The 21,930-nt window shown below is 34.0% G+C and overlaps 1 protein-coding gene across 2 annotated transcripts in view; it reads right to left on the bottom strand.

Annotated features, from left to right (window-relative positions):
* The window catches only part of ara (araucan), a 335,452-nt gene that overhangs the window by 187,677 nt on the left and 125,845 nt on the right, over positions 1-21,930 (bottom strand). For both annotated transcript variants that reach the window (XR_011951429.1, XM_072537947.1), the window contains exon 2: positions 7,914-7,943. Coding sequence is in view for 1 of the 2 variants with exons in the window: in XM_072537947.1 (XP_072394048.1) it covers positions 7,914-7,943 (30 nt within the window). In the remaining variant the exon portion in view is untranslated. The remainder of the gene's footprint in view (positions 1-7,913; positions 7,944-21,930) is intronic.

Consider the following 21,930-nt stretch of genomic DNA (forward strand, 5'->3'; position numbering starts at 1 on the left):
TTCAGAATTTAAAGATATGATATCAGTAACATTTAAAACAAAATCTTATATAAAGTTTACGTAAACAATAAAAAAAATGGCGGTAAAACATCAAAAGAGCCGCAAATTTTCAATCTTGCAGAATAACACTTTTATCTAGTGAATAACTTATCCCATTTTATAATAATCTAAGTAATTTATTAATCACACTTCACTTTTTTTACTTTATAGCAATTTTTAATCTATAAAAATAAAAGAGAACATAAATCTAGGAATATTTAATGATCTATCGTAATATAGAAATACAAATTTTTCTAAGTTTTCTTATGGAAGGTAAAAAAAAACGACTTAAGGCCTCAGTACACAGACGTGTGGCCAACTTGGGCTAACGTATACAGAACAACTTGGCGTACTTGGAGTAACTTCGGGATTGGTGGCCAATGTTGGTCTACAAGTACAAACCGAATGCTGTCGGTTTTTGGATATCAAAGGAAATTGGCGCGATCTGCCAAACACCGTTCACATGTTGATCGTTGAGTTATTTTTTTTCTCCGGTACTGTTAGATATTTTTGGTACGTAAGAAGTCTATTTACGAGCTAAAATGGCGGTTTGTAATGGTGAAGAAGTTTTAACGCCATTTTTGTTTAATCACTTTCGTTTGGTGTAATTTTTAATAAAAATTAACAGCTCTGTACAAATAAATTGCGGCGGCTGCTACTGTCTCCACTTTATCTGTTCATTCTGCGGATAACAACACAGGTCTACTGCATGCCCTATGATAGGTGTTCCCAAATGTCCCAACTGTAATGGAGGCCACCCGGCATTTTCACAAAAATGCCCACACCGAAGAATCCAATCAAAAGGCACAAAACAAACACAACCCATACACACTTCCAAACAAATCCCCTCATACGACCTATCCTCGGACATGAAATCCCTAGTCCACTTCATGTCCATGATCCTTTTTATTGTCTTCCCTGAAAAGAGGAATGACTCAATCTGCTATTTAAATCAAATGTCCAATGCATTGTATGGGTACGCCATATCAACCTCCTGTTACAATAACTCCATAAACCTAACCTTCACTCAACTCTGGACATAAATACACAATACAACACCCACATTCATATATACACTTATCATTTACCTACACACACACACACACTTTACCTTGACCAAGCTTACAAATCATAAACATACAAACACCAAAAAAGAAACAAGCCAACAACACACAACCAATAACTACACAAATTCGCACATCCACACACACCAAACACTAAACAGCGAGCAACCCTTACACTCCTTAAGAGTCATATTCAAAATCACAAGGGCGGGGGGAGATTGGTTTACTGTGGTTTCCCAATCTCATTGCACAACGATACCTGATCCTAGGTGAGGACACAGCCACAGCTATCCTTCACGCGTTTAAACCTAACAAAACAAAAAGACCAACAATCCGATAAGGACCGTTTTTCCCAATAGAACTTGTACTTAGTGGCGGGCTTGGTCCAGCCGGCGTCCAAAAGGTAGGAAATCTTTCTGACACTTCTGCTTTACAGTTTCCACTTAGTCCCGGAGAGCGGCAATATGCAGATTAATGTTTATCCAATAAATAAAAAAAAACTCATCGTTGAAGAGGCAACAGAGCCTAAACAAGGTGAAAACGTGGAATCATCACAGTCTCCTCATCTACAATCACAGTACACCCAATAAAAAAGGCCAACCTATTGGCACAACTAGTTGGCCAAACGTGTACTGGGCCCTTACAATTGATCTTGCAAGTAAGACGACCGGTTTTGAGCTCTACAAATTTAGCCCATCATACGTTCTAGTTAACACGTTCTTTAAGTACCGTCTCACAATCGAAGGTTGGATATTTGGATGTCGAGAGTAGCACAGCTTTTTGCATGGTCTTATAGAGATGTTCATTTAGACAAAGCTTTTTCATGTTTTCAAGGAGGTTCTTTGGAATTACTCCAGTAGTAGAAAGAATAATAGGGATTATCCGGGTACTTTCCTTACTAAAGTTTGTAGTTTAGTTTTTTTGTATATTCTCGTACCAAAACAGTCTATAGGGTCATTTTGCGTTGTTTTACTTGTAAGCGTTAAATTCCTGGCATTGAAAGACGCACTAAATCCCAGTCTGCACTAGCTGTCCCGAGATGCAAGTCTCTTCACGGACTGTTGGTGTTGGGATTAAGACAATAAACCTAGTTTCCTTACACTAAAAACTGAATTACAATAATGATAAAGCTGTATGGAATGTTCCAATGTTAACACATAGGCTCGGACATTGTGCGAATGCATTCTGACATACTGTTCATTGTTTAAAATGTGGAAAACAATTCATGTATTGTTGCATCAATTAATAATTCAAATCAAGAATTTTGCGTAATTTAAAAAAATTACACAAAATGATGATTTATAGCAGTGATGGTCATTTGCAGAGAATTTTCAGATCTTACTTCATCAAACTCAATACGTCACAAGGGTCTTAGTAGAGTTTTGTGCAATTGTATTTTAGAATGGATTTTTGTACAATGTGTTTGTACAATTGCTGCTTTTGCTGACGTTATTATTGCTCCTGTCTCTTGTAGATTATGCTTTTTGAAGGGATCCAACCAAACATTTATCAAGATTATTAGAGAAAGCAGGCCAGTTAGCTTTCGTGAAGTTCCATCTAGTGCATGGAAATGATCTTATAATTGGAATGCTAATGCCGATTTTGATCAGCATAGGGTGGTGCTGGCTATGAGAGAAATCGGATATGACCTTCTTTGATGCTGATAGAGATTGCTCTTTGTCGTCAGTGATAAGAAAACAAAGATCGGGGTTATACTCCCTCCCTCTTTTAAGCTGCTGATCTAAAAGTGCTTTTATCCTTGGCGTCAAATAAGAGGTAGATACCGTGTTCTTCTGACCACTGCAAAAGGAACGAGTCATTTTTATCACTATCAGAGTACTTCCATATCTCACAGTGACTATTAAAATCCCCTACGTATGGGGCTGAGTGTTCGTAGGGATTAAAGATATGTGTAGGTCAGATGAGAGCAGGGGCTTGTAAAGAATAGCTATTGTAATATCCCAATATTCACAGTTATCTCGTGGTTGTTGTTCTTGACAGAAGTTTCCGCTTCTCAAGTACTGCATTTTCTACACATTAAAAAGAATGATTGACAAAACTTAAAAATAAAAGGCCAGACAAAATTCTGTCCCAAGGTAATCATTCTAATTAAATATACTTATTACTTAATAAACATGGACCACTGACATTAGGTAAGAAAAAGCTATTTCTAAACTCATTTATCTTAATGAACCGTCAAGCAAATATATTATCGTAAATGCATTTTCTTATAAACCACATTAATGAATTTTGGAAACGAAAAAATTCATAAGGCAAGTGTTGTCACAATGACTACCTTAATACGATAATACTTCTTCAAGTGAATTCTTAATATAATTCCCAAACTTGTGTTTTCAAACACTTCTCGGTGATTAGGAATAATCCTTAAGGATATTGGATTTAGCAGTTGTAACAAGTAATGACAACACTGGTTTTCTAAATAACCACAAACCTTATTGTAATACTAAAGATTACCGTCGTCTCAGGGGGTAGTAAAAATCTGCTCATTCATAACTTATTAAGAGAAATTTACAGTAGAATTCCAAGCATTTTAGAAAATTGATGGACGTAGAAATTGAAAATATTTTGATAACTGACGACTAAGTCATTAAAGATTATTTTAGGTTAAAATACCTAAATAAACAATTCATTTTGATTAGTGAATTGCAGTTTTAGTAACCAATAAGATAACAATGTTAACAAATTTATGTAATATCATTTACCTTAAGAATGTTCATGTGCATGTTCATATTGTGGCTGATATAACAAAACAAAATTATTCAAAGATGACACTTTTATTCTAAGATGTGGTTTATTTAAGGACAGTTTCTCCTTAGCGGTCCTCCAATTTTTAAACAATTTCCTCCATTTCATTTTCGTCAGTTATGGAGTCTTTAAAGAACTTTAACAAACGATAGAAAACCCATTCCCACTACACGGAGAAACCGAAATCGTCTACGTATAGAAGGAAAAGCTAAGGTGATGAGAAGGACTCTTAAGAGAGAGTGTACACTGAATTATCACTAAGACGAAGACATAGACTTTATCGAAGATGTCAAAGAAACAAAACTAGAAACGCCCGAAGAACAAGAAGAAATAATAAATCCCACATCACCAAGAGAAATAAATGAAAAAAAGCTCACCAAAGAAAGCAAGTGGTCCAGACAAAATCACTAACAGAGTTCTAAAGTATCTTCCTTCGAAAGCAATTTTATATTTGACAAACATAACACAAGCGAGCAGGAAATTACAAAAGAACTTCTAGAAAAAAATATAGACATATGTACACTACAAAAGACGAAGAAAAAAGGAAAGGATCAAATTATGCTAGATAACTATCTGATAATTTACAGTGGTGTTGCGAAAGAAACCAGAGCCAAAGAAAGAGTCGCCCTGTTAGTACACCAAGTACAAGAATGTAAATACACCTCTGAAAGAATAGTAAGTGTAAAAGTTAAACTGGATGTCAAACCTCTGAATGTGATAGCAATCTATGCATCAGAGAACAACAGAGATACCACCACAAGGGAAAGCTTCTACGAACACCTTCAGACTGTAATAAACGAGAACCCAAATGATGAATATATAATCATTATGGGTCATTTCAACGCCCGTGTTGGCAACGATACAGTTCCAGGAATAAAACAGCGATATAACGAAATTATCAGAAAAGAAAACGGAGACCTTCTGACGGACCTCTGCAGCATAAACGAGATACGTATTAATAATACATTTTTCTCTCACAAAGAACAATACAAATACACTTTTAAAACCAGTAGAGAACAACTATATATGACAGACTATATTTTGTCGAATAGAGTTACAGTCCTCTCAAATCTTGGATGTAAGAGCAATAACATGAGCAGAAATAGGAAGTGATCATAAATTGGTATTGTGCATCTTCTTCTCATGACGCCGTCTCCTTTCGAAGGTTGGCGATCCAAATTGCAATTGTAGTTCTGGAAACTGCTGCGCGAAAGATTTCTGCGTATGAGCGGTCGAACCATCTCCTCAGGCCTTTTAGCCACGAGTTCTGGCGTCTTCCTACTGATCTTTTGCTCTGTACTTTTCCTTCCAGTATAACTTCGCCTCTCAACACATGACCCAAGTATTGCATTTTCCTCTCTTTTCTCTCTTTCCTCTCTCAACTTCGATCATATTTTGATGGTTAACGCAGTCAAATGCTTTTTGTTAGTTAATAAAACGTGCATATATATCTACATTCATGTCTCTGCATCGTTGCTTTAATATATTTAAAGCAAAAAGAGCCTCTCGTGTTCCCAATCCGTTTCGAAATCCGAATTGAGTGTCACTCATCTGGAACTCGCACTTCTTGTAAATTCGTGTATGGATAATTCTGAGAAAAGTTTTAAGGACATGAGACATCACGCTTAATATTCGATAATCATCGCATTGTAAGGAATTCGATTTTTTTGGTAATGCTACAAATGTTGATTTTAGCCAGTCTGTTGGTATTTTACCTGTGTCATATATCTTATTGAATAGTGCTGTTATTAAATCTAAGCTTTTACTTTCGTTATCTGCAACTACATATTATCTGGATCGGTGGCTTTTCCATCTTTCTGAGATTTTACTGCGTGAATCACTTCTTCTTTGGTTATTTCTGGACCTTTTTCATTTATTCGGTTATCTGTGGATGGTGGAGAACGAGGTCTATCGTCGTCAAAAAGAGTTTGTATGTATTCTTTTCATCTCTCTATCTCTCTCTCTCTTCTGTATCCATAATTATTTCTTTAATTCGAACTCGACACCTTTAATATTATGAATATTAAAGGTGTCGTATTTTTCCTAAAGTTGTTTGATTTCTAGGCATTTTGTTGACATCCAGTTTTCTTTCGCCTCCCTTCACTTTTGTGCATGCCAAATGAAAACACATATATGTGATAACAAAATACCAGAATAAACAACAAAACTAAAAGTCGAAAGCTTAGAGGATGACTCCACAAGATGCCTATTCCAAAAAAGAATAACCTAAAAAAGCAGAAACACATATATCACAGAAAGTGATGGAGTCGAAGAAAGCTGAGCAAAAATTAAGTCTAATATCTTAGCCTCGACCAAGGAAGTTCTTGTTGAAAGAAATATAAATAAAAATAAATCGTTTTCAAGGCGGGGAACTTCATGGTTTTTTACAGAAGTGAAGGAAAAATGTAAAGAGAAGAAAAAAGCTTATAGCTAAAAAATACATGTCAACCAAAACACAAGAGGCATACCATAATTACAAGACAATTAGAAACGAAACAGATGCATTTGTAAAAAAAACATAAAAAATGATCGCTGGGAAAACTTTTCGAAAGAAATGGAACATGATTTTTACGACCTGCAAAAGGAAATATGGCGCTTCATAAGAGGTCAAAGAACGTAGGTAAAGGATCTAATAGAACCAAAACAGATAGAAAAGAATTACGTGGATTGACTACCTAAAAGAGCTATCTGCAGAGGAAGAACAAACGACGCTATAACCGGAAACACCAGAAATTACCACAAATGAAGAACTTAATATAAATGTACAGAAAGTTCGGAAAATACTTAAAACCTAAACAGTAGAAAAGCAGCAGGTAAAGATGGGATATCAAACGAGTTACTAAAATATTGTGGAGCAGCAGTGACAGAACAATTAACAACATTAATTAATAAAATTATAAAACACAATAAAATACCGGAAGAATTTAGAAGAAGTGAACTAATTCTACTATTCAAACTAAAACTTTACAAGCGCTAATAAATCAGAGGATAAGTTTAGCAGATGGATAACAGGTTTTTCGTAGTGGAAGATCGTGTACAGATGCAATATTCGTTATAAAACAAATTACTGAGAAATCACTAGAGTATAATAGACTAGCATTTCTGTGTCTGATTGACCTAAAGAAAGGTTTGACAGAGTAAGACTCTGTCTTACTCTTCTCTACTTAAAACTTCTGTATAATAGAGAAGTTCCCCTAAATATTATAAAAACTGTCGAAACATCTACCAAAACAACAAAATGGAAGTCAGAATAGATGGACAACTTACAGAACCTATAGAAATAGGCAGCGCAATAAGACAAGGGGATCATTGAGCCTCATGCTCTTCAATTTGATCATGGATTAAATCATCAAAAGCATTAACAAAGGAAGAGGATACAAAACTGGAAAGAAAGAAATAAAATACTCCGTTACGCAGAGTCTGCAAAGACTGGTCCACATATTAAACATAAGAGCAAAATAATTTAATATGACAATCTCATCTCAGAAAACAATAGTAGTAAGCAATGAACCAACCCGATGTAAAATAGAAATTGATGGCATCAGTATTGAAAAATTAATGGGAATAAAATACCTGGGAATCACTCTATCTAGCTATGGAGACCTGGACAAAGAAGTGAGAGATCAAGTACAAAAAGCAAATAGACTGGCAGGATGCCTTAATAACACTATTGGCGAAATAGACACATTAACACTGAGATGAAGTCAAGAATTTATAAAGCCAGTGTAAGACCAATAATGACATATGCCTCAGAAACAAGACCCGACACAGCCACAACGCAAAGGATACTGAAAACGGCGAGAGTCCTGAGAAGAATTACAGGAAGCAGCAACCTTCTGAGTGCCAACCTTTATCACATCGACCTTTATCACATTATAAGTTTTGCTTTTGGATCCAGTTTACTCACTTATGACAAAAATTATATTTATATCATCTAAATATATATATATATATATATGTATATATATATATATATATATATATATATATATATATATATATTATGTAAAAATAACATACATATTAAATGACGAAAACTCTTACCTCTTTGTTCTGGTAGCTGTATACTCCATCCTGAAAAGAGACAATATTATAATACATAGAATAGACTACACAATCATATGAATTAAATTAAAAACATTTACTTATGTCATTTTATAAGAAGATATAGCTATATTCTCAATAGAAATTGATGAATCATTTGATTTAAATTGTTTATGTCACGCGAATGAAACAAAAAGATAATGTATTATACATTATAGAAAAATTGATACTGCTAAACCAGTTGATTAGGCCAATTACTTACCATAAAGCAGTAATTTATGAATCATGACATAGACAATAGATATATACAATCATATTAATGTCGACCAAATGCTAGTTGTGTATGGCTCTTTTCAGAGCCTTCTTTTCGAATTTATTATTTTTTTATAGATTTTTTATAAATTTTAATAAAACAGAAAAAGTTTTTATGTTGTATAAGTGACTCGTCTCGTCAAGTAAATGGACTCTTCCAACTGTTTACTATGACTACAAACCAGGTGGTAGACTATTTCTGGGTGCTACTTCCGTGACGCTCGCATCAGCATTTTACTATAGAGAAAAAGTAAACAACACCAGTATAGAAGCTTCGCTTCAATTATATTCTGGAAAAAATTTATTTATGCTTTTTTTAATCAGTCATCTCATCTTTTTTTCTTTATCCCTTAATCTTAACTGAATGGATTACAGTAATGCATTGGTTAGTGGTAAGTGTAGTACTTTAGGGGCTCGGGAGACTGAGACCTCGGAAGCCCTGAAGAAGACATCAAAGAAGATGTCGAAAGCTCGGCGCAATGATAATCGATGCGGGTTCAACCCGGAGGACTGTTGAGTTTAATATTAATTTTTGTAATAGTATTAATCTTAGCTCTAGGTTTAATTGTACTAACCGCGGAAATCTTTCGCAACATTATTCTCTCAAACCCGAAAAACCACAGCATATATACATATATATATATATATATATATATATATATATATATATATATATACATATATATATATATATTTAGAGAAGATATTTATAAAAATAATCTTGATTTTCATTTTATTTGTGTGTTTACTCTGTTAACCAAGGTAATAACTATTTTTATAATTCATGTAGATTCCGAATTATTACAAAAAATATCCAGTGCAACTTATACATTTACATACATAAAAAACAATTCTCTGTTCACTTCCTGACAGAATCAGTTTTAGTCATTTGTGTGATTTAGGCATTCGGAATTGACCCTTTCCAGTGGCTCTAATTGTACACAGTTGCTGTACATGTTTCCTTCAATGATTGAGTGAGCACGATCCTCCTGTAAACACTCTCTTAGGTCAACATTTTACTAATTTATCTGACCTAAAAGTATTTTTGTGTGTCACAATATGCAAATTTAAAGGTTAGAGAGATGTAACTGAAATGTATACAAGGGTTGTGGCATTTTAAACGAAGCGAAGTCACATTCAATATTTTTTTCCTTACTTTTCTCAAAATCAACTCAAAGCTCTAAATTTAAAATCCACGTTTACTTTTTTGTCATGGCGCTGTTCAGAAAGGTAGACAAAGAATGTAATGATAAAACTTTTTAAAGAAATATAATATATTATGTATGACCGAGAAGTATATCCAACATATTATAACCAATTATAACGGAGAAAAAAACATAGCTTTTAGAAAACGGACAACAGACTCTACTAAGGGGTACCAAGGTTAGTGAATCAAAATAATTACGTTTTAACAAATAGCTGTCAGGAATAAAATATTTTTTGCTATATTGACGTAAAAAATTATCTATATAAGCTACTATACCAATTTTTTTAAACGTAAAACATAATACGTTAGTACCATTATCAATAAAAAACTATTACATAGTTTATGTGTTATTGCCCAGAAAAAAAGTACATCTTACTTTCATTCTAGAAAATACGATGTTTAATAACTAAATATTGAGCTTGATTGATATCAGACGAAGCTATTAAAACAGTTTACAAATTCACAAAGATTAGAAAAGAGAACTCACTAGAAGAAAAATGCAAGAAATTAAAAGAAATAATATATTATGGTGACGAACTGAGTAAAAGCGGCCATCAGTGACAAAAAAGAAGCATGAAAGAGATGCGTATACATTATCATCTTCTATTCTATGGTTCAGCAGATTGTTTTCTTCTTGATAGCAGTGTGTTTGTAGCATCTCTTGAAAATATTCTCTCAATCTGTTGAATATTTCATTTTCATTTTTGAGAAGTTCTTTAGAAGAGAAGTTCTTCTTAAGAAGTTTTTTATGTCTTTCATTTTTTCTTTTCCTATTGATTTTAAAACTCCATACTCTCTCTCAAACTCTCTTTACTGTTTGTTTCCACCTTTTTTTTTTAATTCTGCCCATTTGTTCTTTTTTGCTTTTGTAACACAGTCTTTAAGCACAAGCAAAAAGAGGAACGAAAAAAATACAAAAATCAAAGGAAAAAGACAAAGAAATTATTTTAATCGAAAAAAAAAATCAAAAAGTAGAAGAAATTATGAACGAAATAGGAACAGAAAATAAAAGACACAACTCAAAACCATTATACCAAAACTTAAAACTAGGTAACCGAAAACGGACAGGTAATATAACTATAGAACCAGAAAAATTTAGAAAAAATATATCAAAAAACGGATAGAGAAGAAGAAAGAGAAACAATAACACACACAGAACAAGATGATGAAGAAGAAGAAGAAAACCTTAAAAGAGATTAAAAACGGAAAAGCCGCAGGGCCTGGAGACATTCCCATAGAGCTGGTTAAATATGGGCCGACTGCACTTTTAGAATTAATAGTAGACCTTTTCAATAAATGTATGTGTGGAGACCAGGAAATTCCTAGAGATTGGAATAAATCTTATATAAGCTCCATATATAAGAGAGGGAATAAAAGAGACTGTTCCAATTATAGAGATATTAGTGTGACGAGCTCTGTGGGCCGGTTGTACGGCAGAATATTAAAGAAGAGGGTTGAAAGACAGATACAAGATATTGAAGAACAAAGCGGCTTTCGTACCGGGAGATCCTGCCTTGATAATATATTTATCATACGACAAATAATTGAAAAGCGTGTCTAAAGAAGTAGAGAGACCCATTTGGTATTTATAGACCTTGAGAAAGCATATGATAGTGTCCCGTTAAAGAAAATGTTTGAGGTCCTCAAAATTGTACGAAAATGCAGTTAGTTGTGTAAAAATTGGAACCAGAACCTCAAATGAATTTAAAGTCACTAAAAACCTAAAGCAAGGATGCTGTTTGTCACCGACACTCTTTAAAATATAGGTCCAAGAAGCATTGAGGAATTGGAGAAATAAATGTAGATTTATGGGCATAGAAGTGGGACAAGAAACTCTGTATACGTTGTTTGCAGATGATCAGGTGGTGGTTGCAACCGATGAGGAAGATATAAATTATATGAATCGAAAATTATTTGAGGAATATGCCAAATGGGGGCTTACTGTAAACATAAGCAAAACAGAATATTTAAAAATTGGAGGAAATACCACAGATCTGAGGCTTGAAAACGCAGTCATAAAAGGCTGCAACCAGTATAAATATCTAGGAAGCATCATATCAGCAGATGGCAGAGTTAAGATAGATGTATAAAACCGAATAACCCAAGGGAAAAAATGCATCCGAATACTGAATTCATTACTGTGGTCTAATAAAATAAAGATGCATACCAAACTTCGCGTATACAGAGCAATTGTAGAACCAATTACCACATATGGTGCCGAATGTTGGACGATGACAAACAATGAACGAGATAAAGTAGACGTTGTGGAAATGGATTATCTTAGTAGGTCATGTCGAGTATCGAGAATGGAAAGAATCAGGAATGAGGAAATACGAAACCGTACAGGAATTAGAGATACTCTTTCAGATAGAATACAAGGAAGGCAATTACAATGGTATGGTCACGTGATGAGAATGGAGGAGGAGCGGTGGCCAAAGAAAGCCTTAATGTATGTTCCGCCAGAAAGAAGGAAAACGGGAAGACCACCAAATTCCTGGAGAAGAGAAATTACAAAAACAATGCAATCTAGAGGCTTGGAAGAGGGAGATTGGAGAAATAGGAAAAGATGGAGGCTGAAATGCGGGCAGCGGCAATCGCCGTAGGACCCCCGCTATATGATGATGATGAACATATAAAGTAATGACTGGTATAATTAGAGACAGACTAACAATATATACAGAACAGGGCATAGGGAATTACCAGTACGGTTTTAGAAAAGGAAAATCCACGATAGACGCTATACATACGCTAAAACAAGTAATAGAGAAAACATACGAGTATGACTAAGATGAGGAAATACACATACTTTTTCTAGACTTTAAACAGGCGTTTGACAAACTAAACAGAAGAAAAATGATCCAAGACTTACAACAGAGTAACATACCAAAGAAAATTATAAGAATGATAAAAATAACAATGCGAGATTCCCAAGCAATAATAGGAAAGAAAGAACAGAAATAATAAAAATAAAAAATGAGGTAAGACAAGGAGATGCGCCCTCAACGGTACTATTTGTTCTATCACTAGACAAGATAATAAAAAAGCTGTCAAACGCAGGAACTATAAACATGAATGCAGTACAAATAATAGGATATGCGGAGGATGTAACCATAGTAGCAACAGATAAAAAGGTATTAAAGAAAACCTTCCAAGAAATAGAAAACGAAGTCAAACTGAGAGGACTAAAAAATAAATGAAAATAAAACAAAATACATGAACGTAAGCAAGAAAAAGAAGACACAGATGACAGAACTGACAATAGATGCACACAGTTCCGAAGAGGTTGAAACATTCAAATATTTGGGAGTACTAGTCAACAGAAGAAATGAAAGTGTAGATATGAAAAGAAGATTTCAAGCAGGAAATACAGCGTTTTATAGAAATAAAAGAATGTTTAGAGATAAGAAGATAAGCCGTAACACAAAAATGAAAATCTACAAAACGACCATAAGACCAATAGTAGTATATGCTGCAGTAACATTTACATTAACAGCAAGAAAAGAAGAGCAATTGAAAGTTTTTGAGAGGAACTTTATCAGAAAAATACTGGAATCAAAGAGGGAAATGAGAAGAGAGAACAGCAATCAATCCGTTAAGAGTTATACCGGAATGGATACGACCAGGTAAAAGAACCAGAGGCAGACCTAAACTGAGATCTAGACAACAAGTTGAAAAAGACTTAAGGAGTATGGAAATTAGAAATATAGAAAGGACAATCCAAGAGAGGGAAGAATGGAGAAAAGTAGTGGAAACAGCGAAGTCACACCAGAAACTGTAAAACCAAACCCAGAATGAGATGATCCCCACACAATAAGGATCTTTAAGTGAAAACAGCTTCAGTTTCTTCGGGCTTGTATATATATAACACATTCTTTTACTAATCTTCTATATTTTTTATATTCTTCAAAGCTTTCTGGTGTTTTATTTTGTAAGTGTATTTTTCATGCAATTTTCTTTATTTTAATTTATTGTTTTACTTCTTTATTTCACCATGCAGTTTGCTTTCTTTTATTACACTTCTTACTTGTCCCACATATTAGAAACTAAAAGAGTAAATAAACGAATGCCAACCAAATAAAAGTTGGATATCTGAAATAATAAAAGCAGGTAAATAAAGAAGTATGTACTACAAAGAGAGGAAAATGATGTCGAGAAATAGAAAAAAATAGAAAAGTGTTAAGAGAAGAAGAAGAAGAAGAAGAAGAAGAAGAAGAAGAAGAAAAAGAAGAAGTAGAAGAATTAGAAGAAGTAGAAGAAGTAGAAAAAGTAGAAGTAGAAGAAGAAGAAGCATAAGAAGAAGAAAAAGAAGAAGAGGAAGAAGAAGAAAAAAAGAAAAAAAGTTATTATCAATTCAGTTTTGTTATCAAAAAATTGCAAAATGTTTAGTATTGCTAAAAGAATTTTGTTTTAAATAATGTTATTTAGAACAAAAGTGAAATAATATTTCTGATTAATCTGATCAACAGACATTTTTGTGTACATAGATAATAATAAACACTGCTAGTCTTTACATCAGTGAAATTATTTTTTAAGAAAGTAAATGATATTTAAGTGCAGTCCCCGAAAACAGTTGTATTCATTACATTGACTTGAAACGAATCAGATAAAACCACATAAAACGTATAATTTTCAAGTAGCTACTATCTTCTTGCCGTAATGACACTCGGGTAACCAACTGGTGATTATGTTGATCGCTCCAAAGAGCTGGAGGATAGAACCCATCATTATGGGGCAGGTGACGCGCCTCTATTAATTTTTAAAATTACACTATCCGTTTTTGAAGTATAACTTCATAAATATGATAAAGGGAGTGTTTAGCGGCAATCAAAAGAATATTAGGTGGAAAACGAATATTTTTTGAGTAGGTGGCAAGAATTATAAAATGTTTTTATGTTTTTTTAAATATTATTCTTGTGAAGATGTATAATCGATAGAAAATTTTTCTTCTTGGTGTTTTATTTATGAATTATTTACATGTTATTTTAATAAAATATCGATATAATGGGTATCTATCGATAACTGGATAATCTTTAATATAGATTATCGATCATAAATATAAGATCGTCAAATAGTAAAGAAAATAATCTATACTTTTGGTATGGTTACATACAGAATTCGTAAGAAATAAATAAAAACCGGCTCTAAATTTATATTTAAGGAAAATGGGATAGAGGAAAAGATTATTGCAAACTGGTTTCAATGGGCTTCCATTGGCTTTTCACAAGTAAAATAATCGTGCAAGTTAAATATTACTTAATTGATACCTAAAACACGTCTCGCCATTTTCGCTGTCAATACACAAAAAAGCTCTTTCCAATCACAAGTACTGCTATGACAAACTTATTTGGATACCATTAATTTGCAACCGGTTTGGGAGTATCGCTAAAGTAAGGTATCAGTTTCTCCGAATGGATTTAACTCCGTCTTTAAACATCCTTACTGTTATTTTACTGAAATTGTTGGCTTGGTGGCCATGTGTTAATGCGTCCGTATAAGCGAGGCACCAATCTTCCTTTCTTTTCCAATATTCAGTAATATATTTCTTCCACTGCGATTTTTCTTTCGTATTTGTAGCTCTCCTGCTTGAAAAATAAATACTTTTATATTCATTTAGCCATTTATATATGTTTTCTTCATTTCTAATATCTACTCTGTACTTATTTTCATTAATAACACTGTATTTGAAACTTTTTGGCAAATCCATTCTGTAAATAAACAAAGATCTAAACAGCACGTGCAAGTCTTTAAAAATGCCGCGAAGGCGAAACCTTCATACAAATGTATTAAATGTAGTAACAGAAAGAAATAATGTCTCGCTAATGTATACCATTCCATATATGAATTTCGTACCAAAGTAACATTCCATATACGTGTTTGGCACCTCGTCGCCTATTGGTTGAAACATGCACGCGTGCCGCAAAAGACCAATAGAAAAGTCCTAGGTGCCAAATACATATACGGAATGTTTAGATGCCTCCCGTAACTCTTTTTAAGAAAACTTGTCTACATAAGTGGAAAAAGAGTGTGATGACTTACTAAAATAGTCTTTTATTGCTTCTTTCAATGTATCCGTGATTTTGGAACTGTCAGATGAATCTTTTTTTAACTTCTTCTTAGCTTGTTTCATTGGTTTTCTGTTTGTACCTTGATAAGTAGGAACATTGCAGATTAAATTTCTTCTTGTGTTTCTGACACATTGATTACAACGGAATCCACTGAATTCAAAAAGGCTCTCTTTCTTCTAGGGACAGGTGGGGATGGTATTTCGATTGTTGATAGATTCTCTGTAGAAACTGAAGGGACATTTGTATATGATGGGCATAAGTAAGTTATATTACTGTTATTTTCGATCCAATATGCTTGGTATTAGGATAATCTGCTAATTTATTGTAAATACAGTCAAAGATGAATGAAGCAACACTACTTTTTACATTAAAATTCTATAAAGGAATATATATATATATATATATATATATATATATATATATATATATATATATATATATATATATATATATGATGATCCATCATTATACACGTGTATATTGAAAACGTACATCCATAATAGTCTTTTATAGAACTGTTTTCTTATGCTGAGCTTTGGCAACGGTAGATTTTGTGCGTAATCAAATTCCAGGACAAGCATGCCACTATCATCTGTTGTCTTTCTCACGTAATCATTTTTTAGACTGGAATATACCTCGAATCTCTTTTTATGGAGATTGTAATCAACACGGCATCCATCATTCCGGTTATTTTCTAGTTTGATTTCACACTCACGACAATAATCGCATGTGTCAGTCTTCGGATTTTTGAACATAAAATTAGTTTCACTGAAAAACTTGAAATAGGTTTTGTATTTCATGGCAAGATTATTCCCTAGTGTCTTTAAACAACTTTTGAAACTGCTCCAAAATGTTCTTAATCGTTAGGTCTGGGTTGTCGAAGTACAATCTGTTTGTATTTTCAGATGTGTAATGACTTTCAGATGTGTTTTTTAGGGTGAATAGATTTTAAATGTTCTAAAGCCATAGAATAAACATCATCTGACATTTTTCTTTGGTTTCCGTGCTTTCTACGTTTTTTATCAAGTGGAGTTTTCCCAACAATTTTTTTCTGTAATATAAATACATTCCGGTTATTAAACCGGAAAATTATATATTAAAAGCCTTAACAGAGTGCCGTATAGATCATCGCTATATAAACATGATAAAATACATCTATCAAAATGGGACAGCAAGTGTGAAACTGGCAGATAAAAAGACCAACGTATTTAAAATAAAACGGGGAGTGCGACAGAGAGACACAATTTCGCCAAAATTGTTTACAACATTATTAGAGCATATGTTTAAGAACGCAAATCTGAGTGAAAAAGGAATAAATGTCAATGGAGAAATGCTTAGTCATTTGAGGTTTGCTAGCGATATTGTCCCTTTTGCTGACAGAATCGATGATGCAGTATCGCAACTGGAGAAACTATACCTAGCCTCCCTACAAGTAGGATTAAAAATCAACCACACAAAAACACAAATCATGACAAATCTTGTGTTAAGCGAAAAGATTTCAGTAAATGGCATGCATATTGAAGAAACCACCTCATATAAGTACTTAGGACATGAGATACGCATAGGAAGAGATAATCAAACGTGCGAACTAAGCCGCCGCATAGGACTCACTTGGGTGGCATTCGGCAAGCTAAGCTATGTTCTTAAATCAGAACTGCCTATGTGTCTTAAAAGAAAAGTCTTTAATCAGTGCGTGTTGCCAGTACTTACATATGGTGCAGAGACATTAACACTAACCAAGAAAGTAAGAAATAAAATTTGTGTTACCCAAAGAGCCATGGAACGATCGATGTTAGGCATTTCTCGTAGGGATCGGATCACGAACAAGGAAATAAGATGGAGAACAGGAGCGACAGATGCCATAGAAAGAATTATGACCCTTAAGTGGAACTGGGCGGGGCACATAGCTAGAATGTCAGATAACAGATGGACACAGCGAATAATACAGTGGAGACCGAGACAAGAAGCACATCGAAGTAGAGGTCGTCCACCAACAAGATGGTCTGATGACATAAAACGGATCGACAAAAATTGGATGCAAACAGCACAAAACAGAAATACATGGAAAAGACTGAGGGAGACCTATATCCAGCAGTGGCTAGATCCGGGTTAAATAATGATGAAATACACGCTTCACTCCTACTTCATATAAGTCAGCAAAAAAAACGGCGCACGGGCACAATACAAACAGAAGTTTTAAGCCTGTATTTTCAGTGATACTATCTGCTAATTTTGGGATTTTCTATCTTTCTATACCTTTCTGCAGGCTCCCCGAATGCCATACAACCTGCTAGAAGAGTGTCTTGTTCTTTTTTTTTTGAGCCATTATCGTAAAAAGAGTCAAGTAAACGCTTTTTATCTTGAGAAGTTATTTTTGCAAAACATTTTTCTACACAACACTTATGAACAACAGAAAATACCTGACTCTGTACAGTTTTTTCCGTATTGACACATACTCTTGTCCACTCTGTCTCTTAGATTTTGCCACGTTTTCTGTCCCATGGTCTTTCTGAACAATTTTCTTTTTGGCACCTTTTGATACCGCGTTATCTAAAATAGCTTTACGTCTAGTCATTGCTTTAAAATATACTTAAACTTACAGTTTAAAATATAACATAACCGTAATCACAGTGTCAGAAATTCACCAAAACAGAGTTGAGTTAGAGGCACAAATCTTTCTCAGCTGTGCCAACACTTCACGTGTTCTACCAACGTAAAAAAAAACGTAATACTGTAGAAAAATTGGTAGACACTGACAGAGAACAACAACAAAAAATTCAATTTTGTGTTCTCCGGAAGAAGGACTCATAGGCCTATAGGCCTATGGTATTATAACAAATATGTTTGTTATAGTATCATGCTATAGGCCCTTATTCTAGCCACCGCCTCAATTAACTAATGTACAACTTAACTAATGTACACTTTGAGGCGGTTATAACATCATTTCACGAGTCACTGTATTCCATCAACTGTATGGTTCCAATATTAGATAGAACAGTTTTGTTTATACCCGAAAATTTTAACAAAATTACAGCACACACAGAACTTAACTTGTTCAGTTTCGGTTTTTCTATCTACAATAATAATTGTATATTTCTTTAAATGACTTCTCTAAATGAAGTACTGTCTTCGACAGTGCTTCAGATATTGGGAGAATTTGCTATCAACTTTCTCAGCACAGCGAACCGTTTAAGTTTCAGCTTAAGCCGCAAATTTATAAAATATACTTTAGGTTAAATACTTATTCATTAAAAACGACTACAAGTATTAATGTCTTTTTAACGTTTTTGTTCTTGATAAATAGAATTTTGAATCGCAGTTTTAATGTGAATTTTAAACACATCCATCGAAAATTATACGTAAATATAACTTTTATATTCGTTTTTTTTGCGAATAAGGCTTTACTTTTCCCTTTTTGGCATCAATGAACAGGTGTAAAGCATCTTAAAATATTTACCAAACTCATTATCCACCGTAAATACCTGCGTTTACACAAAGGATAACTGTGGTTGGTAAACCATAAACTTGTAGTACAAGACGATAATAATAATACGGGACAACCCAAGTCCGTCCTCTCGTCGGATTAAGTCTTAAAAGTTAAATGACAGGAATTAGCAAAATGGGTACAACCGGAAATTGTTATTTTAGTGATAATTCTTGAATAAACAGGTAGTGATTTATTTCCTTTTCGAACAAAGCCATTGCCAAGAAAAGAAAGTTTACTTTGAAAAAAATATGTTGTTCACAACGAAAGTGTTTTAGTGGCGTAAATAAGCTGATTTTTTCACAGATAATGGGATAAAAAAATATAAATATATAAGCAGAAAATAAAGGTCAGTCAAAGGTAAATTTTACTGAGTGAATCATTGAAATATTGTATACATTATCTTATAGACTCTGATTAACGAAAGCTCCTTTACCATAAGGGAAACTACAAAGAACTTGGATAACATGACAATGTCTATATAATTTGACGACTTTACGACCCGTAACAAATGTTCGGACAAACGAAAATTTATTGAAAACGTTGATCTTCACGATCTTTCTTGTTGAACCAAAGAACGAGATCAATAATATATTAAATTCTATCATTCATCATAAGTGGCTCGAAAATCCGTTGTGGATCTTGGCCTGCTCACAAAGAAGTTGCCACTCCTGTCGATTTCTGGCAACTTCCCTCCATCTTCTGACCCTTAGAATCTGTAGATCTTTTTCCAAAGGTCTCTGGTTTTGAAAATCTTCGTGTGTTTGTAATCTGACATCTTAGCAATGTGTCCAGCCCACCTAAGTCTCTGCACTTTAACGAATTCCACAATATCTGGATCGATGTATAACTGATATAGTTCAAAGTTATATCTTCGATGTCATAGCCCATTTTCATACGGCCACCAAAATTTTTCTAAGAATTTTTCTCTCAAAATTACCAAGAATTCTTTCATCATTTTGAGATAAGGTCCACGTTTCAACCCCATATATCAAAACCGGTCTTATTAAGGTCTTATATATTATATTGAGCTTTACCGCAAGTTATTTTTAAAATTTGTCTGGAAACCGTGAACAGTTCTGTTTACTATTGCTATGCGTCTTTTTATTTCGTCGCTTGTCGTGTTTGTTCAGTTTACTAGCGATCTAAGATGTGAATTTTTTGACTTGCTCAAAGGTATGGTTGTTAATTTGAATTCTATGTTGGATATTTCGGGAGTTTTTTGAAACCAACATATATTTGGTTTTTTCCTCGTTTACCACAAGTCCTAATTCACTTGCCCCGTCCCCAAGCCTTGTAAAACACTGCACCATATATCTCATACTTCTGCCCACTATAACTATATCGTCAACGAATGCGAGAATTTGGGTCGATCTATTAAAAATAGTTCAATTCATTCTAATATTTAATTGTCTGATTGCCTTTTCCAAGGCAATATTAAAGAGGAGATACGTCAGCGCGTCCCTCTGTCTTAGACCATTATTAATGTCAAATAACGTAGAGTTTTCTCCTTCAATTCTAGCGCATGAACTTACGTTTTGCATTGTTAGTTGGGTCAACTTAACTAACTTCACACTGTCGTGGGCTGCTTTTAAGTCGACTAAGAGATGGTGTGTATCTATGTTATATTCAACTGACTCTACCATTAATAACAAAATGTTATATTCAACTGACTCTACCATTAATAACAAAATATTGAAATAGCTCTACTCACCTGAGCTTATAAAATACGGATCAAAAAAATTACACCGGATGATACAATGGATATTTCAAAAAGCCATAAATGGAGAACAGCTCCCAAAGGAATGGACGGCGGCATATATGACATCTATATTTAAGAAAGGAGATAGAAAACGATGCGAAAACTACAGAGGAATAAGCGCAATATCATCAATAGGAAGATTATATGGGAAGATACTACGAGAAAAGATAGAGCAAGCGATAAAAGGCAAAATCGGAGAGGATCAGGCAAGCTTCACGGCAGGAAGATCATGCATAGACCACATATACACACTGGAACAACTGTTGGAAAAGAAAAAAGCAAAAAATAGAGATATACACTTGGCATTTGTGGACCTGAGAAAGGCGTATGACTCTGTACCAAGGTCAGAACTATGGGAGGCAATGTACAAATTAGAAATACAGACGGAACTCATAGAAGCTACAAAAGCTCTGTATAAAGAAAATAAAGTGTCCATTAAAATGGGAACAAGAATCATAGGAGACTTCACCACAACAAAAGGGCTCCTGCAGGGTTGTTCCACATCTCCAACCCTATTCAAAATATACTTAGAGAAAGCCTTGACTACATGGAAAAGAAAATGCGAAGGCATGGGAGTACCGGTACGGAACGAATACCTATATACATTAAGTTTTGCAGACGATCAAGTAGTGATTGCACAAGACCAAGACGACCTCAGCTACATGATGAAAAAACTACAAGAAGAATATACCAAGGCTGGCCTAGATATTAACCTCGCGAAAACAGAGTACCTATCTACAAGTGAAGAAGACATAGAAGATCTACAGATTGATGACAACGTAACAATCAAAGGAAAGGATAAATTCAAATACCTGGGGTTTATAATCACGAAAAAGGCAACAACAGAGTAAGAAATTACACAAAGATTAGGACAAACAAGAACAGCAATCCGACAACTTAACTCAGTATGGTGGGATAGACACCTAAATATGAAGACAAAAACGCAGATTTATAAAACATTAGTGCGAAGTATTATGACATATGGGGCTGAAAATTGGATCATAAATAAGAAAACCAGCAGTAAGATAGTAGCAACAGAGATGGAATGCCTACGAAGATGCTGCAGAGTAACAAGAATGGATAGGAGAAGTAATAACGAAATAAAGCAAAGAACATCAATAGAAACAGACATACTAACATATATAGAACAAAAAAGACTAAAGTGGTATGGACATGTAAGAAGAACT

The sequence above is a fragment of the Diabrotica undecimpunctata genome, chromosome 7 (genome assembly GCF_040954645.1).
Source record: "Diabrotica undecimpunctata isolate CICGRU chromosome 7, icDiaUnde3, whole genome shotgun sequence".
Taxonomy (NCBI): Eukaryota; Metazoa; Arthropoda; class Insecta; order Coleoptera; family Chrysomelidae; genus Diabrotica; species Diabrotica undecimpunctata.